We start from the raw sequence: 26,123 nt of genomic DNA on the forward strand, positions 1-26,123 counted from the left end.
TTGGGGAAACTGCGGATGGTTAGCACATCCCACGAAATACTGAGGATAAATATTTCCGACAGTGTACAGGAATATAATAAACGTCTAAACACAAAATAAAACAATTCAAGATGCCAATAGTACAGGGGAACAAGGAAATATTTAATAAATCATAAAGACATACAAGATAGACTTGAAACTTTGTATAAAACAGCTGAACTGAAAAACAAGGCAACAATGTATGCCAAAGGAAAGTAACAAATGAACACTGGAAACGTTCAACATAAATTGCAACAAAATAAGTTCAATAAAAGAGAAGAGATATTCTCCTACTTAGGTGGATCCTTGGTTTGTTGGTCCTGTCTTGGAGTACGGCTTTAGTCTGTAAAAAAACAAAACAGAGAACAGTTATCAAAGGGTTGAATAAGCACCAGATAACCTTATGTTTTAGAAAAACAAACTACCACCAGCAGGCAAAACCCTTAACTTGGAGGAGGGTGGGACGGGCGCTATTGCTAGGTGGTTATGCTCATCCCTAAGACAAAGAAAGTTTGCAGATCATAGATTCCTGCAAACTCTGATTTGTCCTTCGGGAAGCATAACCACCTAGCAAAGCTAGTGGGTAGAATAGCACACACCTGGTGGTGGTCCTAAGAAACTGAAGGCGTTCAACTTCTGATGGCCTCCAGTAAAATCTAACAAAGGTTTTACTGGACAACCATCTTGCAGCTCTTAAGATAGTAGGGAGAGGAAGGCCCTTTCCTGCTGCTTTAGTAGCTGAGGCTCCCCTAATTGAATGGCTTTTGAACACTGAAACATCAATTCCAGCCGTAGACATGGCGGAAAGTATCCAACCTCTAATTGTATTAACCTTGGCTGGACGAAAGGGAATCCTTGATGTAATGCATAATTGACTGATATCATTTCTAAATACAGCCGAAAGTTGAAGGTACGATTGTAACAAACTGACTAAACATAAGCCTGGTTCGGAAGAATCTTGGACCAAGTCCAATTCTACCGGACCAGGAGAAAAATGGGATGTTTTTTGTCTGCCTCTTAGTATAATATGGAAACTTCCCGGGAACCTGGACAACCAAGGTTCTGAAATATGTATTTGAGTTAACTCTGCTCCTCTAGCTGCCAGGGCCAAGGACAGCAGAGAAGCCAACTTAATAGCAGTCCATCTTAAATCAATTTTTGCATTATCCAAAGACTTTTGGAAATTTAATAAGACATCTACATCCCAAGTAGATGTGTAGCGTGGGGTATATGGGCGGCAGACGGCTATCCCTTTTAGTAATCTCAAATACAGGGCATCCTGAGTCAGGTTGGGGATCAGGAAGTTTAAGGCAGATCCGTAGGTCTTGATTGAACTGACAGATAAACCAGAATGGAACTTAAGGGTAAGAAATTCTAACGCCAAAGGAATGATATCAGATCCTTGTGTGTTAGACAGAAAAGAAACCTCCCATTCTTTGAATTCCTCGATCATCTTTCTATAACTTACCCTAGTTCTACGTCTTAAAGATGAGTTAATAATATCCAAGACCTGATCCGATAAAAGGGGATGTGTTAACAGCCTACCAGGGCTGCGATCCACATCAGCTGCGGGAGCTTGAGCAGAAGATCGCTGGTTCCCTGAAAGCAGTCCACTGTCATGCCTAATGGAATCTTGGTTCCCTTGACTAACTGATGGATCAAGGGATACCAGGGTCTGGAGGTCCATACTGGATAAACGAGAACTAAGCTCTGCACCCTGTCCCTGCGGATCTTCTCCAGCACTTTCATCAGTAAAGATGGAGGGGGGAAAGCATAAGGGGCTGGAACAGCCGTCCATTGGAAAGACATTGCATCCATTTTCCAAGCTCCCTTTGTCCAGGTCCGAGAGACGAACCTGGGAGTTTGAGCAGATGTTTGGGATGCAAACAGATCTACCTGTCTCTGGCCAAAATTGCTTTCTATCCGTTGGAAAAGAGCAATCTTTAATTGAATCGTTGCCAGGGACAAACTTTGGCGAGAGAGAGAGTCTGCAAGCTTGTTCGCCTCTCCCGGAACATATTCTGCGAAAACCTGAACATTGCTTGAAGGCCCAGGACCAAAGATTTAGAGCCTCTAAGCAAAGACCCCTTAATCTTGTACCCCCTCTGTGGTTTATATAAGCCACCGCTGTCCTGTTGTCCGAATGGACTTTTACCAACGTCGGTGACTGGTTTAGAGGAACTAGGCCCTTGAGAGCTAATTTTATAGCTCGTAACTCCAAGATGTTTATATGGAGGTGACTCTCTTGGTCTGACCAGATTCCTCTTATGGCGTTCTGGGTTGTAAACGCACCCCAACCGTGTCTTGAGGCATCTGACGTCAGAGTGACTGTCACAGGCTGCTCTAACAGTGGACGAGGAAGTGGAATTTCTAACTCCAGAATGGACTTCAGTTCTTCTGACCTTCTTGGGAAGAATAAATTTTGATTCCCAATGGCCACCCTGTCTTAGTTGGTTCCCTAAAAACAGCTGACTTCTTCTGCAAAGTAAGGGGGAATTGTTGTATGCTGGTGTTAAAGCTATTAATTTCCCGATAATTTTTGCTAGGTCTCTCAAGGACCAACTCTGGTGCTTGAGAGATGAGTTGAGATGTACCAGTAATTTGTCCCATTTGTATTGAGGGATTCCAAGAGACATAGTCCTGGTGTTCAGTATGAAACCCAGAAAGAGGATGCTTTGAGTGGGAATTAGGACTGATTTCTGTAGATTTACTACAAATCCTAGGTCTTGTAAAAGGGAAGCAAGGTAATCCATTTGAGAAGCAAGGGCTTCCCCATCTGGATGCATGAGCAGGATGTCGTCTAGATAGTATAGACACATGAAACCTTTTAGTCTGACATGAGCTATCACTGATTTCATAATTCTGGAGAATGTGTATGGTGCGTTGGATAGGCCAAACACCATAACGGTCCACTGCCACACTTTTCCTTTCCACTGAAACCTGAGAAAACGCCTGTGTTCCTTGGCTATGGGGACTGAATGGAAGGCATCTTTTAGGTCTAACTTTATGCAGAAAAAGGCTTTCTGTACTAAGCCTGGAAGATCTGATAAACGCTCCATCCTGAACCTTTTCCTTTTGATGAAAGCGTTCAGAGGCCTCACGTTTAGGACCGGTCTCCAGGAACCGTCTGACTTTGGGATTGGGAACAATGGGCTGACCCATCCTGTAATAGACGTGTCTGACAACTCTATTTTCCCTTGACTTAAAGCTAAGGAAAGGGAGGCATCTAGCACTGGGTTCACCTCTCTGTGGGGTGCAAATTTCTGGACTGGGAGCCTTAAAAGGGGGAGTTGTAAACCCCTTTGAAAAATCTTTAGAACCCATTTGTCTGAGGAAATATCCTTCCAATTTAGTGGCATATGAGGAGGCACACTTACTTGAATGCATGGGTTTTCTTTTGGAAGCTGAACCGCCTCTGGAATGTGCTCCTCTGCTACCGCCTGGGAGCTTATGTCTTCCACTGTAGTGGCGGTACTGGGCCTGGTGAGAGGCTTCTCGGGATGCTCCTGCAGCCCTATAGGGGCGACCCTCTGTCCGAAAGGGCTTTTTGTAGCCAGGGACAGTCTTCTTGAGTTCTGAAAAGGATCTCCTTGCCTTGTAACGGCCTTTAACCTCCTGATCCTGAATGAACGAGGGACCGAATAGGTAAGAATACTCTAAATTTGGGAACTCATGCGATTTGGGGGCTAGGTCGGACAGACCAGCTGCATGGAGCCAGCGGGATCTGCGGATGTTTGATATATAATTAAAGGATTGGCCAATAATTAGCACTGCCCTGCCAGACGCCTTCTTTTTCTACCTTATCCAGCATCAGTAATAGTGGGCCCACAGCATCAGCAATTTTAAACTGTATATTGCGAAAAGTCTGGTCTGTGGGATCAGAGGATACGCTGCTCCCTGTGATGGATAACAGCGCAGGGTCTACCACTGGGGCCATTAAAGTCTGAATGTCCAGGATACCGATGTGGTTCCTGAGGAGAAGGTCATCTTCCTTAACCAAGGGGGATCTGAAGGCTAGTTAAGCAAAATCTCTAACCTCAGAATCATGCTCCATAGCCCATCTGGAGTGAAATAATTTTGATGGGAGAGTCTTTCCTAGGAGACATACTCTGGCCATCTGAACACTGCTTAGCTTCCCTCGCTCAGTGGAAGCTGCTGAACGAACCACTTCCTCGGATTCCCAGTCTATTTCTGGAGAGCTGTATCTGGAACTGGGACGGCTTTGGGAGGAAGAGTGAGCGAACGCTCTAGAAGAGGAAGGAGAGGGACTATCTAACCTCCAACGAGATTCCTTTTCCTCTGGAAGGTGTTTCTGGTGCTCAAACGAGGGAAACACAATTCCTTTTTTGGGGTCCTGTCCCCTTAAATTTTCACTTACTCAAACGAATATGAGGGGAAGGAGAAGCTGAGAAGTTTTCCTCAGACGAGGAACTGGCGGAAGAGACCAGCTGTCTTCCTTTATGCTTTTTATTTAAAACTGGGACCAAATCCTCCTCAGATGAAGAAGAGGATAGTTCCGTGGCAAGGAAAGCTCTCTTATGGAGCTTTCTAACATTGATGGGGCTGCCTTTAAGAGAGGCATCCACTAAATCTGTGGCAGACACAGAAATCGAGTCCTCCATCAATGATGCCATTTTATAAATCTGAGGTAATCAGGATTCCCGCGCTCAGCACGACTCTCCTGATTACCTGATTGGCTGAAAGGCTGTTGCTGTGCAGATGCACAGCGTGAGCCTTTTCAGCTCTGGCATTTGCCCATTCATCCACCCACATCACCTAGATAAATCAATAAAAATGCATTTATATAACCATTTCTGCACGAGTTTACTCATTTTGTGGCTTGGCTTTAACACCATTTACAGATTATAAATTCTCTATGAAGTAGTGACATGTTATTTTCCTTGTAGTTCCATGGGAACTATTACTTGATCCTCCTTACTTGATGTATTCCTGATCCTATAGTGTTAAAATAACCATCGAGCTCCCTCCCCTCCACCCCACCTAAATATAGTAAAATCTTACTCTGGAAAGGCATTGTCTATAGTCAGTCCCTGCAGGCTTTTTGTTGTACTCATCAGAACAACTATATTAAGCTGTAGTTCTTATGGTGACTACAGCGTCCCCTTAATGCTGTAACTGCTAGAAAGGTGACTTGCCTTTTATCATTAGCAGTGTAAATATACAATATTATGCAGGATTTTGCACCTATTTGACAGTGATATATTTATTACATTATCCTCATCATGCTTCAAAAAACATAATCTTAGGCCATTGTCTGCATGGTGCAAAGAATAGTCACATGTTATAAAGCCTCCCTATACTAAACCGGCCCAAACCCCTATTTTACCACAGTTTAACCTTATTCAGGGATGCTGACTTAACGATACTAGATGAAATCTGAATGCCTTACAGATGCCAATAATAGAATGCAGACTTTGTAGATTAGGACAAAACTATTATGCACAGGGAAATAGGGCAGGCACATTATTAGCAGCCAAACTTAAAACAAAATTTGTACAGAAACAAAATGCTGTTTCTTCCATCCGAGAAGGGTAATAAACTTACTAACACAAAGGACATTGTAAATTGGACAGGGTTTGTTTACCTACATTGCCCCATGATCAAGCAGCATTACTGGTGTCCTATTTTATAGAGTTTCTCAAGGCAGTGCAGTTAGCACCGGTGCCTTACCACCTCAAATTGCTTCTGTATTGGTTCCACAGTTCACAGCCCTTTTTAACAATCGTAGAACAACTTTTTATAGCCACACTCCTTCCACCAACTGTTAAGGATCCCTCATAGAAGTCTCCCCTAGATTACTGAATGTACGCCTCCAGCAAAATTCACATAACAAAGCTGACATTAAACACCATAGGTTTTAACTTACAAAGCTAAGTGGCCATAGACATCACCCGGGTCAACCACATCTAAATAAAGACAGGGTTAAACCATTTAGAGAACGATCTATCTAAAATGTAAACTTTAAGCTTTTTGGGATGAAGCACATACTGACCGTGGCAAATGGCGGGTATGACCCAGCTAACCTAACTGTGTGGAGTAACTTTGTGCGGAATTTAACCCCTTAAGGACCAAACTTCTGGAATAAGAGGGAATCATGACCTGTCACACATGTTGTGTGTCGTTAAGGGGTTAAAATACCAGAGAAGCATTTGCCACTGTGCAATAGTGCTATTCAAAATTACACTGGACAAACTCAACTCTTGTAAATGGTTAATTGGGAAACAGAGCTCAATTAAAGCTTTTGATAGGGAGGACTGGGGGACATCATTTGTAAAAAATGATGAAGGCTTATATTTTCTTAAACCACTGGGACGTACAATCTAAGCAATCTATGTGCTGATCCCTGACTCTGCATAGATTGGCACATGCATTGCACAATTTGCTCTAGTTGTCAAGCGGAGAGAGGTGCGCTTTTACACTGCTTTTGATCCTTACAATTCTAGATGGACGATCAGTTGATGATCAAAACATACACTGCAATTATGCTACCGTTACAACAAATCTTCCTCCTGAAATATGTTCCCACTTAAACCCATATTGGGGACGACTAGATCATGTGAAAAAATTAAGGAGGTGACAAGGCCCACTGCTGTGGGACCCAGAAATGTGTTATACCAGGGGGGTGATGGGAGGATGAGGAGACCTGTGATGTTATGATTTGTTTTACTGTGTATGTTTTTCATGTTTATTGTAACCTATGTATAGCATACTATTTCTCACTACAAATATTGTATTGAGATTTTTGTGTTCTGACTTTCATAAAGATGAAAAGGGGGGGGGGGAGAAACCACTTAATCTAAGGGCTGCACCTGAATATGTTCTGGCCTGAGATTATTGGGAGTTATATTCCATCTGTAATTAGCAGCTGCCACAGACATTTCAGCCCTTCTAAAATGAGTTGCAGCAGGTGAGTTGGGGAGACAGAATTGAACTGTTTGTCTCCTCAGCTTCTGTCTTGCAACATCACTTTTGGGAGCTGCCTGGATTAAAATGGCTGCTTACTGTAACTTCCTGTAATGCTGAGCATTAAAGGTCCTCCATTGTGCGTTTTCCAGTCAAACTGCATTACACAAACTAATGCACAGACCCACTGCTCAGGGTTTGTAAATGTGACCGGCCTGTTGGAATAACTGGCACACAATGAAATGTAACAATTAAAAATGGGTCAACTCCAGCCTGGATTATCCTTTTTAAGGAAATTCTCTCTGCATATTTCTTGCACAAGTTTCTCTGCAGATTGCAAGACTTGTGAGTTCAATTAGGTGTGTCTGAAGGAGAAAGACATTCAGATATTTTATTTTTTTATTTTGTTAATTGAAGAATTTAAAAAGCAATTCATGTGATACTTGCTGATCCCTAAGGCAATCTTTCTAACTTTTTTAAATCATGTGTGTGCCAATCACAAAATCTGTTTTGTACCGTCATGAATATGCATACTGGAGATATTGATTATTTTCATCTGATAGAAAATGTATAAGAATACAGGATATTAATATTCTCTATTTAAAAAAAGAAAAAACAAGCTGGTGACCTGGGTATCTATAGTGTCCCTTTAAAAACTGACAGCCCAACTGAAACCATGAAACACAGATTAACTCACAAACTGGAGCAATCTGGAACAGATCAGCCAATGAATGGCTTTTTTTTTTTTTTTTTTTTTAATAAAATTACCTAGTACCCCTGAGCTAGTTATGGTATATAAAAATATACATCTGTGCATTTCATACATACACATTCTGTCCTCACATAGTTTTGAGAACATAAGGAGTAAAAAGGACAGCTACATATTTTGAAACAAATCACAAGTTTTTATATTTGTCTTGGGATCCACATCCACCCCTTAGGCTGAACATAAGTGTGGCGGACTGCCTGGCACCCCGATTGGGTGCCTCCGCCAATTGATGCTTCCTAGTGCTCACAGTGTACTCCAAGCACTCCACCAGACACCATAACCACCGTAAACCCTGCAGCCAGCGTTACAACTTGGTTGGGGTCTCACTGTCCTCCATCCACCCTGGACCCAAGACCAGGATCCAGCTTCCAGTGGGTAGACCTCTCCCAATCCAGAGAGTAAAGCAAGAGAGCTCTTACAAAAGCTAGTGATTATAATCCAAGGGAGTATGAGTATAGCAATCCCTGTAGTGAATATAGCTGTTCCCTCCACACATGAGACAAGGCTCTATGTTGAGGGTGAAGAGGAACTGGTTTCATTGGAGCCACATGCAGCCTTTTATGCAATTCCCCATGCAAGGGGTTTCCGGATACATATTGCAGGGGCATTCCCCCTCTGGACCAGAGAGGAGACTACAGTAAAACCTACACATAATTACATTGGTTCTCAGGTCCAGGACACTCCAACACAAAACCGGGTAATCCATCCCCTGTGCCTGGGAGATAATTGTTTCAGGAACTGTACTAAACTCCATTATCTCCAGGTACAAAAAAAACATACAGGGGGGGGGGGGGGGGACAACATATCCAAAAATCACCCAGATCGGTTCAGGGGTTCGGGACTTTCATAGAAGTCATAATTTTGACCGACTGTGCACATGGTCCTATGACCAAAACAGATCCGGGGAATCAAGGCTAACGGTCGGTCTCGCTTTCTGGAGTACAAAAGTTCATAAAAAAACCTGAACAGAGCCTTTTAAAGTACATTGGGCAAGGTATATTGCAGGGCCCATAGTCCTGAGGTAGGAGGCTAGCAAGCAGGCTCGTCCAGGAGCCCGTGGCGAGATTCTGTTCGCCACAAAAAGAAGCTAGCTAGGTTCATGAGTATTTTGTACAGACTGGCACACATCCAGGCTCACTGACCTGACTCTCCCTACTTATCAAGTTAATTACTGAACACATGATGCCAGGGTGCATCTAGCCAGTTGGAAAACCTTGCAAAAGCAATGAAGCCTATCACCACTTGTTTCCTTTAAAATGGTTTCAAATGCTTTTTTTGTTTGTTTTATTTGTGGCAAAAATGTATTTATCTTTATATATAATAACATATTTATTGTCCTGGAATCAAAGGGTTGCAATTTATAAAACTATGCATAAATGAAGTTGTTTAAATATTATGTAAGTGTTGCCACATGCACAATACATGGACGCTGTATGTGACTTGGTGAAAGCTTTTTCTCACTTATGTAAAGGGACAATAGTAACATAATTGCATTAAAAAATAAGCCAGTAGACTAGACTGCCTGTCTGCACTGAAAAGGGTATCGCTGCTCTGGAACTGGGTGTTAATTACAGACTGAGAACATACTGAGAAAATGAAATGTTAACGGCAAGTGTACAGGTCACAGCTAGTGGCAAGCAAAGAGTTATATTCAGCCACAGAGATTGTGGCAGGAAAGGGTTAGACTGATTAGCTGTTCTCATGTCTACAACTTGGTGGAAACACAACAGATGGCAGTAGATCAGAGATGGAAAAAGAGCTTGCTTTAGCCACACAGTCTGTAGGGTTAAAAATAAATAAATAAAACAAGATTTAAGGGTTTGTGACAATCTGCTGAACTGATGTGTTTAACGAAGAATGATTGAGTGATAATCTTGTAGTGCAACTGTCTTGAGCTTCACCAAGCATTCCATTATATTCAATTAGCAGATCTGTATACATCACGTATTTGTAATCAGACGCTTGCATAGTCTGATGTGTCCATCTTGGCCAATGCATTTTTATTTATTCTTCGTTCTTCATATTCATTTACACAACTATGAGAGAGTAATATTGCTCAAGATAGCATGTTTGATAGTTGGATCTATCGCCATATGGCACAGAGTATGTAAGATGCATGATGGGGAGTGCAAGAGACTTCTGAGAACGGACAACCGCTTAAATAGCCTGCCTTCGCTGGTTCCCCGCTCAGAACTCAAGCTGGTTTTAGTTCATCTTGTGCCATTACAAAAAGAACCAGGCTTTGTGCATATCAGACTGATCACACTTAAAAGGGCAGAGCAGATCCAAAATACAGGCCAGCTCTCTCTGCACAAGCGATACAGCAACCCCAGATGATTGTTTTCAATCTTGTTGGTCATTGTCCGTGAGGTATAGCCGATATCCCGCTAGGCACGTGAGCAAGGTGTCCACGTCTGGATTACCTTTTAAACTTGGGGAGAGCAAAAACAAAGTGCAAGAGAATATGGAGAACGGACAACAGCTCACATAGCCTGCACTTCGGTGGGTCCCTGCTCAGATCTCAAGCTGGTTTTAGCTCATCTTATGCCATTACAAAAATCTAAATGTATACATAGTTGAGAAACAAACCGGCATAGCCATTAAAATGACAATTCAAAGTAAATTTCAAATGTTAGGCCAAGGTAACTGATCTGGAAGCACAGTTAATGAATTCAGCTAGTTTGGACCTAAATTTTAAATCCACTTTGAATTTATAAGTCTGTTTTGATACAAAAAGGCATTGGGTAACATTCTCTGTTACGGTTTTAGTTTAAATATTGAGAAATAGTTTGGCTGAACGCCAACAGGGAAGGTTATAGATTTCAGAACTCCAGCACTGACCGAGCGTGAACATAAGAAATACCTAGAGAATGCTTATCCAAAACAATGTGATATGCAGGAGTCAAGGGGTGCATCATATTGGGTGAACAATGATCTTACGTGAAAAACGCAAGATTGAAGTACAGGTTAGAGGAACGTGTTAAGAGCAAGGATGGATCCCACTGATAAGACTATGCATGGGACACAGGTTTTATTCAATATCTTTTAAGAGATGATTACTTTGCTTATATGAGTCAAGTGAAGACTGTGTGTTATTCCTGTATCCCTTTCAATCTAGTTATTAATTACACCAATCATTTTTTACATTTAATATTATATATTTTGATTATGAATATCAAATTGCTAACAAAGTTTATTTTTTTGTTTTTAACATATGGCTTCTGTTATAATGTAAGGTTCAAATATTTTTAGTAATCAATTATATGGTTTAATGTTTCAGTTGCTTAATATAATTACAAAAACATTTAGAATTTCTCTGAAAACAGTAAATGTATGTTGTCCCTCCATATGCTTTATTTGTTTTGTTTACTACAGCTTAATGTAGTTGTTCTGGTGAGTATAATAGTTCCCCTCATTTTCGTGTAAACACTGCCTTTTCAAAGAAAACTTTTGGTTGCCTAACCACCCTGAAGTCCCTCTAGTGGCTGTCTGGTAGACAGTCACTAGAGGTGCAGTTAACCCCTCAAGGTAATTATTGCCTTTTCTGAGAAATACTTGCAGGGTTAAAGATATTGGGACACTGCACCCAGACCACTTCAATGAGCTGAAGTGGTCTGGGCTCCTATAGTGCACACACTCTGACACACACATTCACTGGCAGATGCACACTGATAGTCTCACACAGACGTCACTGACAGTCACACACTGATTTGACACACATTTATTGACAGATTACACATTGGCAGATACACACTTACAGTCACACACATACATTCAATGACAAACACAGACTCACTGATTTGACATAAACACACACTGACACACACTGTCAGACACACTGATAGTCACACAATCAGAGACTCTCACTAATTTGACACACACATGCACTAACAGACACTCTGACACACACACATACACTCAGACACACCCCATATACACTCACAGACACACACATATACTCACAGACATGCTCACAGACATACAGACACACACACTCACAACTTAATGTAATTAAACCATATCCTAGAAAACAAGGTATGGTTAAGAACACTTGTAAAGTTTGCTTTGAATGCACTGATGTGGTATACAGCACAGTTGCTAAAGCTTCAGAAACCATTTTTTTTAACCTTGCTGCTTTCTTGCTTAGAGCTGAGAGTTCAGGTTGTTTTATTTCTATGTAAGGAAGAAATGTGGATCAAACTTTATGATGTATTGACTTTGTATTTTTTCTTCATATGCTTATTTCCCAGTAGCTCAGTGTATGTATGTATGTATGTATGTATGTATGTATGTATGTATGTATGTATGTATGTGTATGTTTACATAATTGCATATATATTGCGTGTTCATGTGTGTATATTTTTAAACTTTTTTTTTTTTTTTTTATATATGTATTTTACAGGGCATAAAGGAAGTAAAAAGCATGTTGGATTGATTATGACAAGGTAAAATGTATTTATATCTGTCACAATATGTATGTTATTTGCTTTGTCCCGCTGTTGTGGCGTGGCAAACTTACTTTGTTCACTAATTGCACAATAAATATATATATGTATATGTGTGTATTTATATCTCAGCAGCATCCTAAGTACACATAGACATGTTGGGAGGCATACGTTAATAGAGTACAAAAAAACTTAAATATTTAGCAGTAGTAATAATTTATTACTCAACAGTGAATTGTTAGCATGTTTTGATTTTCAATATATTGTCAAGTTAGAACTATTTTAGCTTGTTGAGAAAGAAGAAAATAGAAAATACAGAGTATCCTGGAGGGTACAGGAGTATCAAGGAGTACGCCTGCAGTTACTTTGTATCATGACAGCAGTCCATGTGCAAGTAAAATGTAACTTTTAATAATCAATTTAAAAGCAAACTAAGCAAATAAAATGTAACTTTGGATAGTTAATATAAAAACAAACAGGTCTGTGGAGTACTAGTAGGACAGAGATACTAGAAAAGTGGAGGTTAAGAGATGGCTCCAATAGGAAGGAATAGAATAATATAATTATAGAGGTCTGTGTAGAAAACCCCCAAAGTGCAAAACCACTCCTATAATCAATCACAACATAGCCATATTTGCAAAGAACCTCCCCCACTCCTCTGTCACGTAAAGCTAAAAAGCTACCCAGAGTAGAAATCACTACCCAAACGTTGTAGTATAGCGTCCTTACTGAAATCCAAATTAAATACAGAATAAATGGTCTGGAAAAAGGTGACTGTGAATTTATCAAATCATCTAATTCAGCTTGAATTACTATCTGTCGCTTTACCCTCTACTGTACTAGTCCCTAGTCCCAACCCGCGTTTCGCCGACTAACGGCTCATCAAGGGGAACCGAATGCGGACAAAATTTCCATTAAAATAGCCCGACCTCTCTCTTGATTGGCTGTGTGTCTTGCCAGTGTGAGAGAGGGGGGGTGGAGCCTAGCCTCCTCCGTAGTTAACCCACAATGGTCCGTAATGCTGTGGAGGAGGATGGGCTATTGACAAATTAAACTCATATCAAGTGTACACCAAGTACTTGTTGGTTAAAACTCAAACGGGCTTTGAGTTTCCTTATATCCGAAAGGACTAAATGAGGAGTTTAACTTTACTCCTTTTATTCACTCCTAAATACATATGGATCATTACCCCATTTACAACAGTTTGAATATACTTTAAGTAAATGTACTCCTTTAATTTCAGAAGCATAATAGGAATTATTCACATACATTAAGCCACTATTTTTACGATAAGGATTTAGTTTGTAATATATATGGTATATTAAAAGATGTGGACAAACCCTGTCTTGGATCATTTACTTTACACTACTTTGAGAGTTAGCACCCACTTTTGATTTCTCCTCCTTGAGATGGGTCATTCATATTAACAACTTGTCATTATCTGATATTACAGTATAATATGGTAGTAAATCGCACAGCTCATCTCCATTTTATGTTTGGGAGAAGTTACTTATTGGATATTACACTGTAACTAAACAGTCACAATTTTATTTTCATTTTGTTTCGTTTGGCAGATAAACTAACATGTATCAATCCTCCAATCCTGGAGAAATAACACTACATTGTTTGTCTATTCTTTCGGTACCAACAAATAACTGTAGTGTAAGCACGTTTGAGTTTTAACCAACAAGTACTTGGTGTACACTCGATATGAGTTTAATTTGTCAATAGCCCATCCTCCTCCACAGCTAGGCTCCACCCCCCCTCTCTAACACTGGCAAGACACACAGCCAATCAAGAGAGAGGGCGGGCTATTTAAATGGAAATTTTGTCTGCATTCGGTTCCCCTTGATGAGCCGTTAGTCGGCGAAACGCGCGTTGGGACTAGGGACTAGTACAGGAGAGGGTGAAGCGACAGATAGTAATTCAAGCTGAATTAGATGATTTGATAAATTCACAGAGTCACCTTTTTCCAGACCATTTATTCTGTATTTAATTTGGATTTCAGTAAGGACGCTATACTACAACGTTTGGGTAGTGATTTCTACTCTAGGTAGCTTTTTAGCTTAACGTGACAGAGGAGTGGGGGAGGTTCTTTGCAAATATGGCTATGTTGTGATTGATTATAGGAGTGGCTTTGCATTTTGGGGTTTTCTACACAGACCTATATAATTATATTATTTTATTTCTTCCTATTGGAGCCATCTCTTAACCTCCACTTTCTCCACTTTTCTAGTATCTCTGTCCTACTATTACTCCACAGACCTGTTTGTTTTTATATTAACTATCCAAAGTTACATTTTATTTGCTTAGTTTGCTTTTAAATTGATTATTAAAAGTTACATTTTACTTGCACATGGACTGCTGTCATGATACAAAGTAACTGCAGGCGTACTCCTTGATACTCCTGTACCCTCCAGGATACTCTGTATTTTCTATTTTCTTCTTTCTCGGTTATTCAGTAGGGGTTACCCCCATATTGCTTTAGCAGTCTGACACATTCTCCCTATTTTTGTTTTTCTAATTTAAATATTTTAGCTTGTTGACTCAGATCATTGTAAAATGTTCTTTTAAAGAAACACTGTATTGGTTATGGTGTTAGGACTACCTTGGAGCTATCCCATAGTAAGATGTCAAACCATTTTTAGATTGGTTTTGCAACATACTTGTCCTACCAAGCACCCACATCTGCATCCCCTGCATTTGGTCTTCAGGAGAATCTGAATTGCTCCATAGAGTAAAGTGGGGCGACACAAGACCGTGCTCTTTGGCTAATAGTATCAGCTGAGCTCTCTTAGCCAGTGAATGCGCTCCTGTCATATGTGGGCACCAGGCTACTCATGGCACCATAACAACTACAACAGGCTTGGAGTGTTCTTTAACATACCATTAAAGTGATTTTCTATCGTTCACATTATTATTATTATTATTATTTATTTGTTCAACAAGTAAGGAGCCAAAAAAAGATAATTACAATTTATTTTCTAAATTGGAAAGTATGAACCTCTGAATTATAACATTATCGAGTATCTAAAGCAGAAAAGTTTTTCTGCGCTAATTATTTAAACCCAATTACTTGTTCAGATGTATTCCTACAGTCAATGATCTATTTGCCTCATTATGAAACTGGTAGTAATAATTATAGTTGTGTACCTATAAAACATTTACATCAGTTGTTAAAGGCTGAATTTAATTTTAATTAACGATTTATTCATCTGAAATGGGCATTTACTAACACAACACAAAGATGGTAGCTTCTTTTTTACATGTCATTGTCCATCCTTTCTTTCCTTCTTATTTGTGTCTTTATGTATTTGCTTTTCATTCCGACATTCTACTATTGTCTTTCTCTAATTTTTTAGGAGCTGCTAAAAAAAATATAGATTTTGTAAATATTTAATTACATTTTTATGTTTCAACTCTAATTCTCCATTTATACATTTGTGTACTCTATTGCTATGAAGGTAAGTAGATAGCCCATACATTTTGTTTTTCTCATGTTTTCTTATTATTTTACAACATTTTTAACAAGGACGTGGTATTCTATTGTATGTTAAAATTTCTATAGAATGAAAATATATACTTTAAATGTTTTTTTTTTGTTTGTTTTTTTAGACTTTATAGATCTTGAATATCAAACCTATGGACTAATTATTATAGACTGATAATCTATATTGTCTGGTTCAGAAAAGTACCTTCACCTGCAAAAATGGGAAATCATCTACCTTCCGGTGCAGCCATGGTTCGATTCTGTCACAAACTAAATAGAGTTAAGACGCTGGAAGATGACTTAATGGAAACATCACTGAAAAGATGCCTGTCCACGGTTGACCTTACCCTCTTAGGTGTGGGTGGTATGGTTGGGTCTGGCCTGTATGTACTAACAGGTACAGTTGCTAAAGAGATAGCAGGTCCAGCTGTCATCCTATCATACCTTATCGCTGGCTTTGCCTCCTTGCTAGCTGCTTTTTGTTATGCCGAGTTTGGTGCAAGAGTGCCAAAGACTGGATCTGCCTATATGTTTACTTATGTTTCTGTTGGTGAGATTTGGGCCTTTCTGATCGGATGGAATGTAATACTGGAATATATGATTGGTGGAGCGGCAGTGGCAAGAGCATGGAGTGGCTATCTGGACTCAATGTTTGATCACAAAATAAAAAACTTTACTGAAACCCACATTGGTTCTTGGAATGTCCCATTCCTAGCGCATTATCCTGATTTCCTAGCTGCAGGAATCTTGCTGATTGCCACTGCATTAATTTCTTTTGGAGCCAAAGTGTCCTCATGGCTTAACCACATTTTTGCTGGTATCAGTATGGCAATCATTCTATTCATTCTAATCTTTGGCTTCATCCTTGCAGAACCAAAAAACTGGGGTCATGAATATGGTGGTTTTGCTCCTTATGGATTCTCTGGTATCATGTCTGGCACTGCCACATGCTTTTATGCCTTTGTTGGCTTTGATGTAATAGCAGCATCCACAGAGGAAGCCAGGAACCCTCAAAAAGCTGTTCCAATTGCAACAGCTGTCTCTCTGGGTCTTGCAACAGCAATCTATGTTTTGGTGTCCGCAGTATTAACATTAATGGTACCTTGGAACTCCCTTGTGCCAGACTCTGCTCTTTCTGATGCATTTTACAGACGTGGCTATTCATGGGCAGGATTTATTGTTGCTGCTGGTTCCATCTGTGGTAAGTTTAAGCCTGTAATTACTATGTGGAAAATGTATCTCTTGGTTGGAACATTTGATGATGTGTTTGACTATATTGCTTATAAGACACATTAGGCAATATGATTCTACTGGGGGGGGAGGGGGGGATTTGCGATGCGTCCATGCAATAGTTTCACAAAATCTATTCACATTAATCAAAAGGGCCAATAAGTGTACTTCAAAATATATATACATACAAATATTATGTATATACTTTATAGAACACTGATAGGGGCATTTTCCTGCCATTTGGTTAACAGATTAAAGGGACACTATAGTCACCAGAACAACTACAGCTTATTGAATTTGTTCTGGTGAGTAAAATCATTACCTTCAGGCTTTTTGCTGTAAACACTGTCTTTTCAGAGAAAATGCAGTGTTTACATTACAGCCTAGTGATAACTTCACTGGCCGCTCCTCAGATGTGTGTTAGAGATCCTTCCTGGGTCATGGCTGCCTAAAATGCATCCAAACATTCAGTGTCTCTGCCCTCTGCATGCAGACACTGAACTTTCCTCATAGAGATTCATTGATTCAATTCATCTCTACGAAGAGATGCTGATTGGTCAGGGCTGTGTTTGAATTGTGCTGGCTCTGCCCCTGATCTGCCTCTTTGTCAGTCTCAGCCAATCCTATGGGGAAGCATTGTGATTGGATCAGGCTACCACTTCTGCTGACGGCAGTGGGCAGGTCTAAAGGAAACAAGGACAAAGTCAGCAGCTTCAGGCTTGAATACAAGTAAGATTTTATTATATTTAGGGAGGCATGAGGGGACCAAGGTGGCTAGATGGTCATTTTAACCCTATAGTGCTCCTTTAAGTAAGAAGGAACACATACAAGTGCACATAAACTCATTAAACAACTTTTCAGCAATTTCCACTTTAGTAAATAACTGTGTGTTACTAGAGTGACCTCACAATGCATCACTGTTTTTTTTTTGTTTGTTTGTTTTTTTAGGTTTACTATGAGTTTGAGTAGTATAATATGTATGTGTCCCTTTTTTATTTGGGTTTTTTTTTTTGTCTGAAGCAATTTAACTCATACACTCATATGTGGGTGACAGACAGGTCCAGGCAAATGTCGGTGGGCCGAGATTGCCATGAGCTGAGTTTAACAGGGGAGATCAAAGGATCTCTGCTGCTGACCAATTCAGGGCAGGTGCTATCCAAGCGTTGATCTTGCTTTGTGCTTTTACAGGCTGGTGGGGAGATCGAAGATCAGTTTTTCGACTTTTCTGACTGGTACAGTCAAACTATTACTCCTGCAAGCTCTGACAGTTTAGCGCATTGCTGCAGGTTACCAAGGCAATAGCCAATGCAATCGCTCGCAAGAAGAGTGAACGCAACCTGCAACGTAAATGCTATAGTAACATTAATAAATAACTATATACATTAATTTGCTTCCATCTCACCCTCACACCACACAAATGGTCCCCATCACACTCAATACATTGACACATTGCACCCCTACACACACTTGATCCAGTATAGACACATACTGCACCACCTACACACACCGTACAGTCCTGACATGCACTAGATACCTTATACATACTAGATACACACATCTACTGTACATACTCTGAATTCCCTAGGCACACTTGACACATTATTGACACATATTGCACCACCTACACTCACAGTACATTCAGAGGCATGACTAGAAACCACTGGGCCATGGTTCAAAAATTGCCCTGGGGCCCCCCATACAGCTACCTCCTACCCCACATGTCACTACCCCCCCCCCCCCACATGCAGACAAACAGATATACATACAGAAACACACACAGAACCATACATACAGACTTATGTAGAAACATATACACACACTCAGACATACAGACACACACAGTGGTGTATCCTGTTTTTGTGCTGCCCTAGGCATGACAAAACTCAGGCGCCCCTCCCTCCTTCCCCTGCCACCCCCTTTCTTAATACACACACACACACACTTCTCCTGTTCAGCTTCCTCGCGCTCCGCAGAGTGATGCCGGGAGCCAGAATATAACATCATATTCCGGCTCTCGGCATCACTCTGCGGAGCGCAAGGGAGCTGAGCAGAGACCGCTCACTAATCAGTGCTCCGCCTGCCTGCCCGCCTGGATTGTCAGTGAGCCGCCAGGCTAACAAGACATTTGCCTGGGGATTTGGGGGCGGCTTTTTTTTGCCGCCCCCTTGAAAGTGCAGCCCAAGGCAAATGCCTTGTTTGTCCCTGGACACACGCATAGACACACGCACACTAACAGACATAGACAAATTATTAATATTAAATGTCCACCCAGCCTCCCTACTTGGAGAGCTGCCATGGAGCTTCAGTGCGGTGGGCAGCAGAGTTCTTGTCAGACGCAGTGAGGGAGCTATGTTCTCTCTGCTCTGCTCCCTCGCGGGCTGTCTACTGATGCCAAGAGCCGGAATATGATGTCATATTCCAGCTCCCCGCATCAGCAAACTGTGCGCGAGGGAGCAGAGAAAAAACAGCTCCCTTGCCGCGTCTGACAGGAACTCTGCCGCCCGCCGGAGGGGGGGGGGGGTCCATTAGGTTGCCAGTGGGCCAACTCTTGGGGGCCCCCCTATGACAGGGAGAACACGGGGGGGCAGTATCTAGGAGGCCCATGATCGCAGCGGTCGTGGCTGCGGCCTGATCCCCTGCAGTGAGGGGCCCAGTCGCAGCTGAAACCCCTTGCGATCCTGGTAGGTACGCCACTGAGTACATTCCTGACAAGCAGTAGATCCCCTACACACACTACATCTGCTAGGTACACACTTGATCCCCTATATGCAAACACTCACTACATTCCTTAAACACACTCTCTTCTGCCCCGACACAAACTCCATATTCACAGTTGCTACATCACATGTACACACACAATCTCAATCTCTACAGCCCCTATAAATTGCAGCCCCAGGTCTCATATTACACCACAAGCACAACACCACTTAAATCAACACATTTACACAAAACATTACACTACAAGCAGCCACCAAACACATGCACAATACTCTTTCCTGGACCTTTTGTCCTTTGGTATCCCACTTATGCAAGTGTGTCATTAAATTTGCTTGATCTGTGCAGAACAAACACAGGGACTTTTACACATGAGTGCTCTTAAGTAGGGCATTGAACTAACATGCTCATTTTAAAGGTGGGGTTCCTGTCATTGCTGATGACGCAACACACACAGTTTCTGTCCCAACCCTTCCCAAATTTTTTTTTCACATTTTGCCACTGGTTGGCTTACCTCCCAACTGTCCCAGCAGGAACACATTGAATTCAGGATCCTTGTCTCATTTTAATGGATTTGTTCTATGATGTCCACCAAATGGGGACACCATGAAAATGTTCCAAGCAACATAGAATCTCTAGCAGTGCAGAGTATTTGTCACGGCACTACGCCCATTGCAGAGCGCTTCAAGAACAGTCTGCATATGTATATCCCTGAGTGGAGGCAGCCAGAGTGGCTCTTAGCCAGCCTCTAGGTTAACAATCCCCCTTTTATGGTGGGTCAACCCTCATTTTTGCAGTTGCCACTTCTTTATAGACTGGTCCTGCCTCCCCTGTTGACCTGCCTAAATGGCATCCTGGATTAATGCGTTACATTGCTGGAAGGTTTCGGTGACCGTTAGTATGTTTTATGATGCCACAGCATTTTCATTAGATAATTAGATGTTGTAATAACTGATTGTGAATATAGGTAATTTTACATTGCTATTTTGTACATGTCTTTTACCAGCACTAATTGTTGTCACACTTTCTTTTCTAGCAATGAATACTGTTCTTCTGAGTAATCTTTTCTCCCTCCCGAGGATTGCCTATGCAATGGCAGAAGATGGCTTATTTTTTCAGTTTTTCGCCAAAGTAAACCCAACCACCAAAGTACCAATCATTGGCATTGTAGTTTTTGGAATTTTGATGGCATTTTTATCCCTTATCTTTGATCTGGAAGCTCTAGTGCAGTTTCTGTCTATTGGCACACTTCTGGCCTACACTTTTGTTGCAGCAAGTATTATTGTGTTGAGATTCCAGCAAGAGAAAACAGAACAGTCCCACCCAGAAGACCATGAACCAAAATCCCAACCATTACCCATTAGAGCTGCTAATGAAAGGATTGTTGGAGAGGAAATGAAGGAATATGAGTCCTTTTCAGATAAACTCCAGCTGGTAGAGACTCAGAAAAAAGCTAAGGAACGAAGAGAAACCGGACACCTAAAAGCAGTCTTCGAGCCATACTTGAAGTTCTTGAGTGACTTTTATCCTGGGGAGGTAGTCACCATAGCAGTGGTGTTGCTGATGGTCTTCTCTATATGTTTGTGTTCCGTTCTAGTATTTGGAACCACTCATTTACATCTCCCCACGTGGTGTTTTTATTTACTACTTGTTATATTTTTGATTGGGTTTTTAGTCAGTCTGTTTTTTATTTGGGTCCATGAACAACAGAAGAAAATCGCAACATTTGAGGTAAATCACAATACACAATACATGAAACAGATTTTGTGCAATGACAGGTACTATCTATGTAAATTGAGGTTAATTTCTGCTGTAGAAATGCATTTAAATGACACATGCACTTTACTTGTCAAAAATACAATTATTAATTTATATATGATATGACTGGCCTTTTCTTGTTTGATATGGTTTAATACAAAAAAAGTTCAGTGCTAATCAATAGAAAAAGGCAGCAACCCTAAAAGGACAATCCCTCTAAACCCTTTAGAGCAGCGGTTCCCAAAGTGTGGGTCGCGACCCACTGGTGGGTCGCAGGGCGATTCCCAGTGGGTCACGCTGACCCACACATCCAGGGCCGCCGGGGAGTCAGGCAGACTGACACCAGGAGGGATCCCGGCGGTTTGCACTCTATGCCGCCGGGCTCCCTCCAATCAGTCTGCCCAGCAGCTCCTGTCTGCAGCTCCGCCGGGTGCAGAGCTGCAGACCGTGTGATAGAAGTCTCGCGAGCTCCCAGAGTGTTACCATGGCAACACTCAGGGAGCTCGCGAGATTTTTATTACACTGTCTGCAGCTCTGCACCCGGCGGAACTGCAGACCGGAGAGTTACCCCAATGGACCACCAGGGAATTTATTACAGGTAGGACACAGCCCCAGACCATGTCCTCCCTCCCCCCATGTAACCCCATCACCCCCTGCCCCCCCCATGTAACCCCATCACCCCCTGCCCCCCCATGTAACCACTTCACCCCCTGCCCCCCCATGTAACCGCTTCACCCACTGCAACCCCTGCCCTCCACCTGTAGCCCCTTCACCCCCTGCAACCCCTTTACCGCCTGCCCTCCCATGTAACCCCTTCACTCCCTGCCCTCCCCCATGTAACCCCTTCACTCCCTGCCCTCCCCCATGTAACCCCTTCACTCCCTGCCCTCCCCCATGTAACCCCTTCACTCCCTGCCCTCCCCATGTAACCCCTTCACTCCCTGCCCTCCCCATGTAACCCTTTCACTCCCTGCCCTCCCCAATGTAACCCCTTCACTCCCTGCCCTCCCCAATGTAACCCCTTCACTCCCTGCCCTCCCCAATGTAACCCCTCCACTCCCTGCCCTCCCCCATGTAACCCCTTCACCCCCTGCCCTCCCCATGTGACCACTTCACCCCCTGCCCTCCCCATGTGACCACTTCACTCCCTGCCCTCCCCATGTGACCACTTCACTCCCTGCCCTCCCCATGTGACCACTTCACTCCCTGCCCTCCCCATGTGACCACTTCACTCCCTGCCCTCCCCATGTCACCCCCTTTACTCCCTGCCCTCCCCATGTAACCCCTTCACTCCCTGCCCTCCCCATGTCACCCCCTTCACTCCCTGCCCTCCCCATGTCACCCCCTTCACTCCCTGCTCTCCCCATGTCACCCCCTTCACTCCCTGCTCTCCCCATTTCACTCCCTGCTCTCCCCATGTCACCCCTTCACTCCCTGCCCTCCCCATGTCACCCCCTTCACTCCCTGCCCTCCCCATGTCACCCCCTTCACTCCCTGCCCTCCCCATGTCACCCCCTTCACTCCCTGCCCTCCCCATGTCACCCCCTTCACTCCCTGCCCTCCCCATGTCACCCCCTTCACTCCCTGCCCTCCCCATGTCACCCCCGTTCACTCCCTGCCCTCCCCATGTCACCCCCGTTCACTCCCTGCCCTCCCCATGTCACCCCCGTTCACTCCCTGCCCTCCCCATGTCACCCCCGTTCACTCCCTGCCCTCCCCATGTCACCCCCGTTCACTCCCTGCCCTCCCCATGTCACCCCCTTCACTCCCTGCCCTCCCCATGTCACCCCCTTCACTCCCTGCCCTCCCCATGTCACCCCCTTCACTCCCTGCCCTCCCCATGTCACCCCCTTCACTCCCTGCCCTCCCCATGTCACCCATTCACTCCCTGCCCTCCCCCATGTCACCCCTTCACCCTCTCCCCCGTAACCTTTTCTCCCCCTGCCCCCCCACTGTAGCCTTTTCTCCTTCTGCCCCCCACACTGTAACCCTTTCCCCCGCCTGTGCCACCCCTTCTCCCCCTGCCTGCCCACGCCTTCACCCCCTGCCCGCCCACTGTAATCCGTTCTCACTTTGCCCTCACACTGTTACCAGCACACACACTCCCTCCCACACTGTCACCCTCACCTCTCCACACACTGTCACACTCACCTCCTGTCTCTGCGTGTATATGTATCTGTGTGTCCTTTTGTGTCATTGTGTGTCAGTGTGTATCTGTGTACATGAGTGTCTGTTTATCTATGTGTGGAAAACTTGGTGTCATTGTGTGTATTGCTGTCAGGGTGTGTATTTGTGTTTGTGTGTGTCTCTGTGTGTGTGTATATATGTGTATACACTTCACACATACTCCATACAAAAAAACATGCTTACATTCAAACACACATTGTGTATATGTATATTTTATACACACACTGCATCCACTACACACACACACACACACACACACACACACACTGCATCCACTACACACGTACTGCAAACGCAAACATTACATACAAACACACCCCGGCATTAAAACACTGTCACCCTCACCTCTCCACACACTGTCACACTCACCTCCTGTCTCTGCGTGTATATGTATCTGTGTGTCCTTTTGTGTCATTGTGTGTCAGTGTGTATCTGTGTACATGAGTGTCTGTTTATCTATGTGTGGAAAACTTGGTGTCATTGTGTGTATTGCTGTCAGGGTGTGTATTTGTGTTTGTGTGTGTCTCTGTGTGTGTGTATATATGTGTATACACTTCACACATACTCCATACAAAAAAACATGCTTACATTCAAACACACATTGTGTATATGTATATTTTATACACACACTGCATCCACTACACACACACACACACACACACACACACACACACACACACACACACACTGCATCCACTACACACGTACTGCAAACGCAAACATTACATACAAACACACCCCGGCATTAAAACACTAAAATTATCTACAAACACCCCTTCATTCAAACACCAACACTCAAAAAGCACACCTGCATTTCAAGTCCGACACTACATACAAACACCCTTGCATTCAGACGCAAACATTACAAACAAGTACACCACTACATTCCAATGGCAACAGTACATACAAATACACCCATACATGCACACATATACTTAAAGGGACACTCCAGGCACCCAGACCACTTCGGCTCATTGGAGTGGTCTGGGTGCCAACTCCCACTACCCTTAACCCTGCAAGTGTAATTATTGCAGTTTTTTTTAAACTGCAATAATTACCTTGCAGGGTTAAGTCCTCCCCTAGTGGTTGTCTATTAGACAGCCACTAGAGGGACTTCCTGCTTCATAGCACAGGTTTTCTGTGCTAGAGCGTCGCTGGTCGTCCTCACGCTGTGTGAGGACCTCCAGCGTCGCTCTATTCCCCATAGGGAAGCATTGAAATTCATTTTCAATGCTTTCCTATGGGGTGCGCTAATGCGCATGCGCGGCATTGCCACGCATGCGCATTAGGTCTCCTCGGCCGGCGGGCGAGATCAGTCTCGCCCACCGGCCGACGTAAGTAGAAGGAGGAGCGGCGGGGGAGGAGGAAGCAGCGACGTGGGACCTGTCGCTGCCCCTGGTAAGTCACTGAAGGGGTTTTCACCCCTTCAGCAACTGGGGATTGGGGGGTGGGAGGGAGAGGGACCCTCCAGTGCCAGAAAAACGGATCGTTTTCCTGGCACTGGAGTTTCCCTTTAATACAAAAACATGCTTACATTCAAACGCTCAAACACTGCTCACAAATATAACCCTGCAATGATAAGAAAATGGTAGATCCCCATCTGGTATAGCATTGTTGAAGTTCTCCGACAGATGGAGATCTACCTTTTGGCCACACTTGCACTAGAGGGGGGCCCAGAAAACATATTTGCACCAGGGCACTCTCTACATTAGTTCCACCACTGGGATAATCAACGTGAGGTGCCTGGATGAAAGAGCAGGACACAGCACTTCTGATTCTGACTCTGTGAGTAAGCAGTTCTATGTCTCTAAAACTGATTGTCATGATGTGCAAAGTTTCTGCCTCTAAAACTGCCATAATATACCAGAAATATGCCTCTAAAACTGCCATGGTGTGCCTATTTTATGCTTTTAAAACTGCCAGGTTGTGCCAATTTTATGCATCTGACTGTTTGCCATGGTATGCCAATCGTATGCCTCTGAAGCTGATTGCCATGATATGCCAAGTTTATGTATTTAAAGCTTATTGCCATTCTGTGCCAAGTTTATCCATCTAAAAGTGATTACCACGATATGCCAAGTATATGCATCTAAAGCTTATTGCCATGCTGTGCCAAGTTTATGTATTTAAAGCTGCCATGATGTTCCAATTTTATGCCTCTAAAACTGATTGCCACGATGTTCTGAATTTATGCCTCTGAAGCTGGTTGCCAAGGTGTGCCAATTGTAAGCCTCTAAAACTGATTGCCATGGTGCGCCAATTGTATGCACTTAAAGTTGCCATGATGTGCCAAGTTTATACATCTACAACTGATTGCCATGATGTACCAATTTTATGCATCTAAAGCTGATTGCCATGGTATGCCAGTTGTATGCATCTAAAGCGGATTGCTATAGTGTGCCAATTTTATGCATCTAAAGCTGACATAATGTTCCAATTGTATGCATGTAAAGCTGATTGCCACGGTGTGCCAAATGTATGCATCTAAAGCTGATAGTGTGCCAATTGTATGCATCTAAAGCGGATTGCTATGGTGTGCCAATTGTATGCCTCTAGCGCTGATTGCCATGGTGTTCACTTTTTAAAA

General features: G+C 42.9%; 1 protein-coding gene across 2 annotated transcripts in view; it reads left to right on the forward strand.

The window, feature by feature from the left end:
• SLC7A4 (solute carrier family 7 member 4) overlaps window positions 1-26,123 on the forward strand; it is a 58,569-nt gene that overhangs the window by 13,992 nt on the left and 18,454 nt on the right. The window contains exons 2-4 of one of the 2 annotated variants that reach the window (XM_063454611.1): window positions 12,114-12,156; window positions 15,772-16,847; window positions 20,628-21,322. In XM_063454611.1, coding sequence (XP_063310681.1) covers window positions 15,866-16,847; window positions 20,628-21,322 — 1,677 coding nt within the window. In that variant the 5' untranslated portion in view covers window positions 12,114-12,156; window positions 15,772-15,865. The remainder of the gene's footprint in view (window positions 1-12,113; window positions 12,157-15,771; window positions 16,848-20,627; window positions 21,323-26,123) is intronic. The other variant, XM_063454613.1, reaches the window with a different exon arrangement.

Source organism: Pelobates fuscus, chromosome 5 (genome assembly GCF_036172605.1).
Source record: "Pelobates fuscus isolate aPelFus1 chromosome 5, aPelFus1.pri, whole genome shotgun sequence".
Classification (NCBI taxonomy): domain Eukaryota; kingdom Metazoa; phylum Chordata; class Amphibia; order Anura; family Pelobatidae; genus Pelobates; species Pelobates fuscus.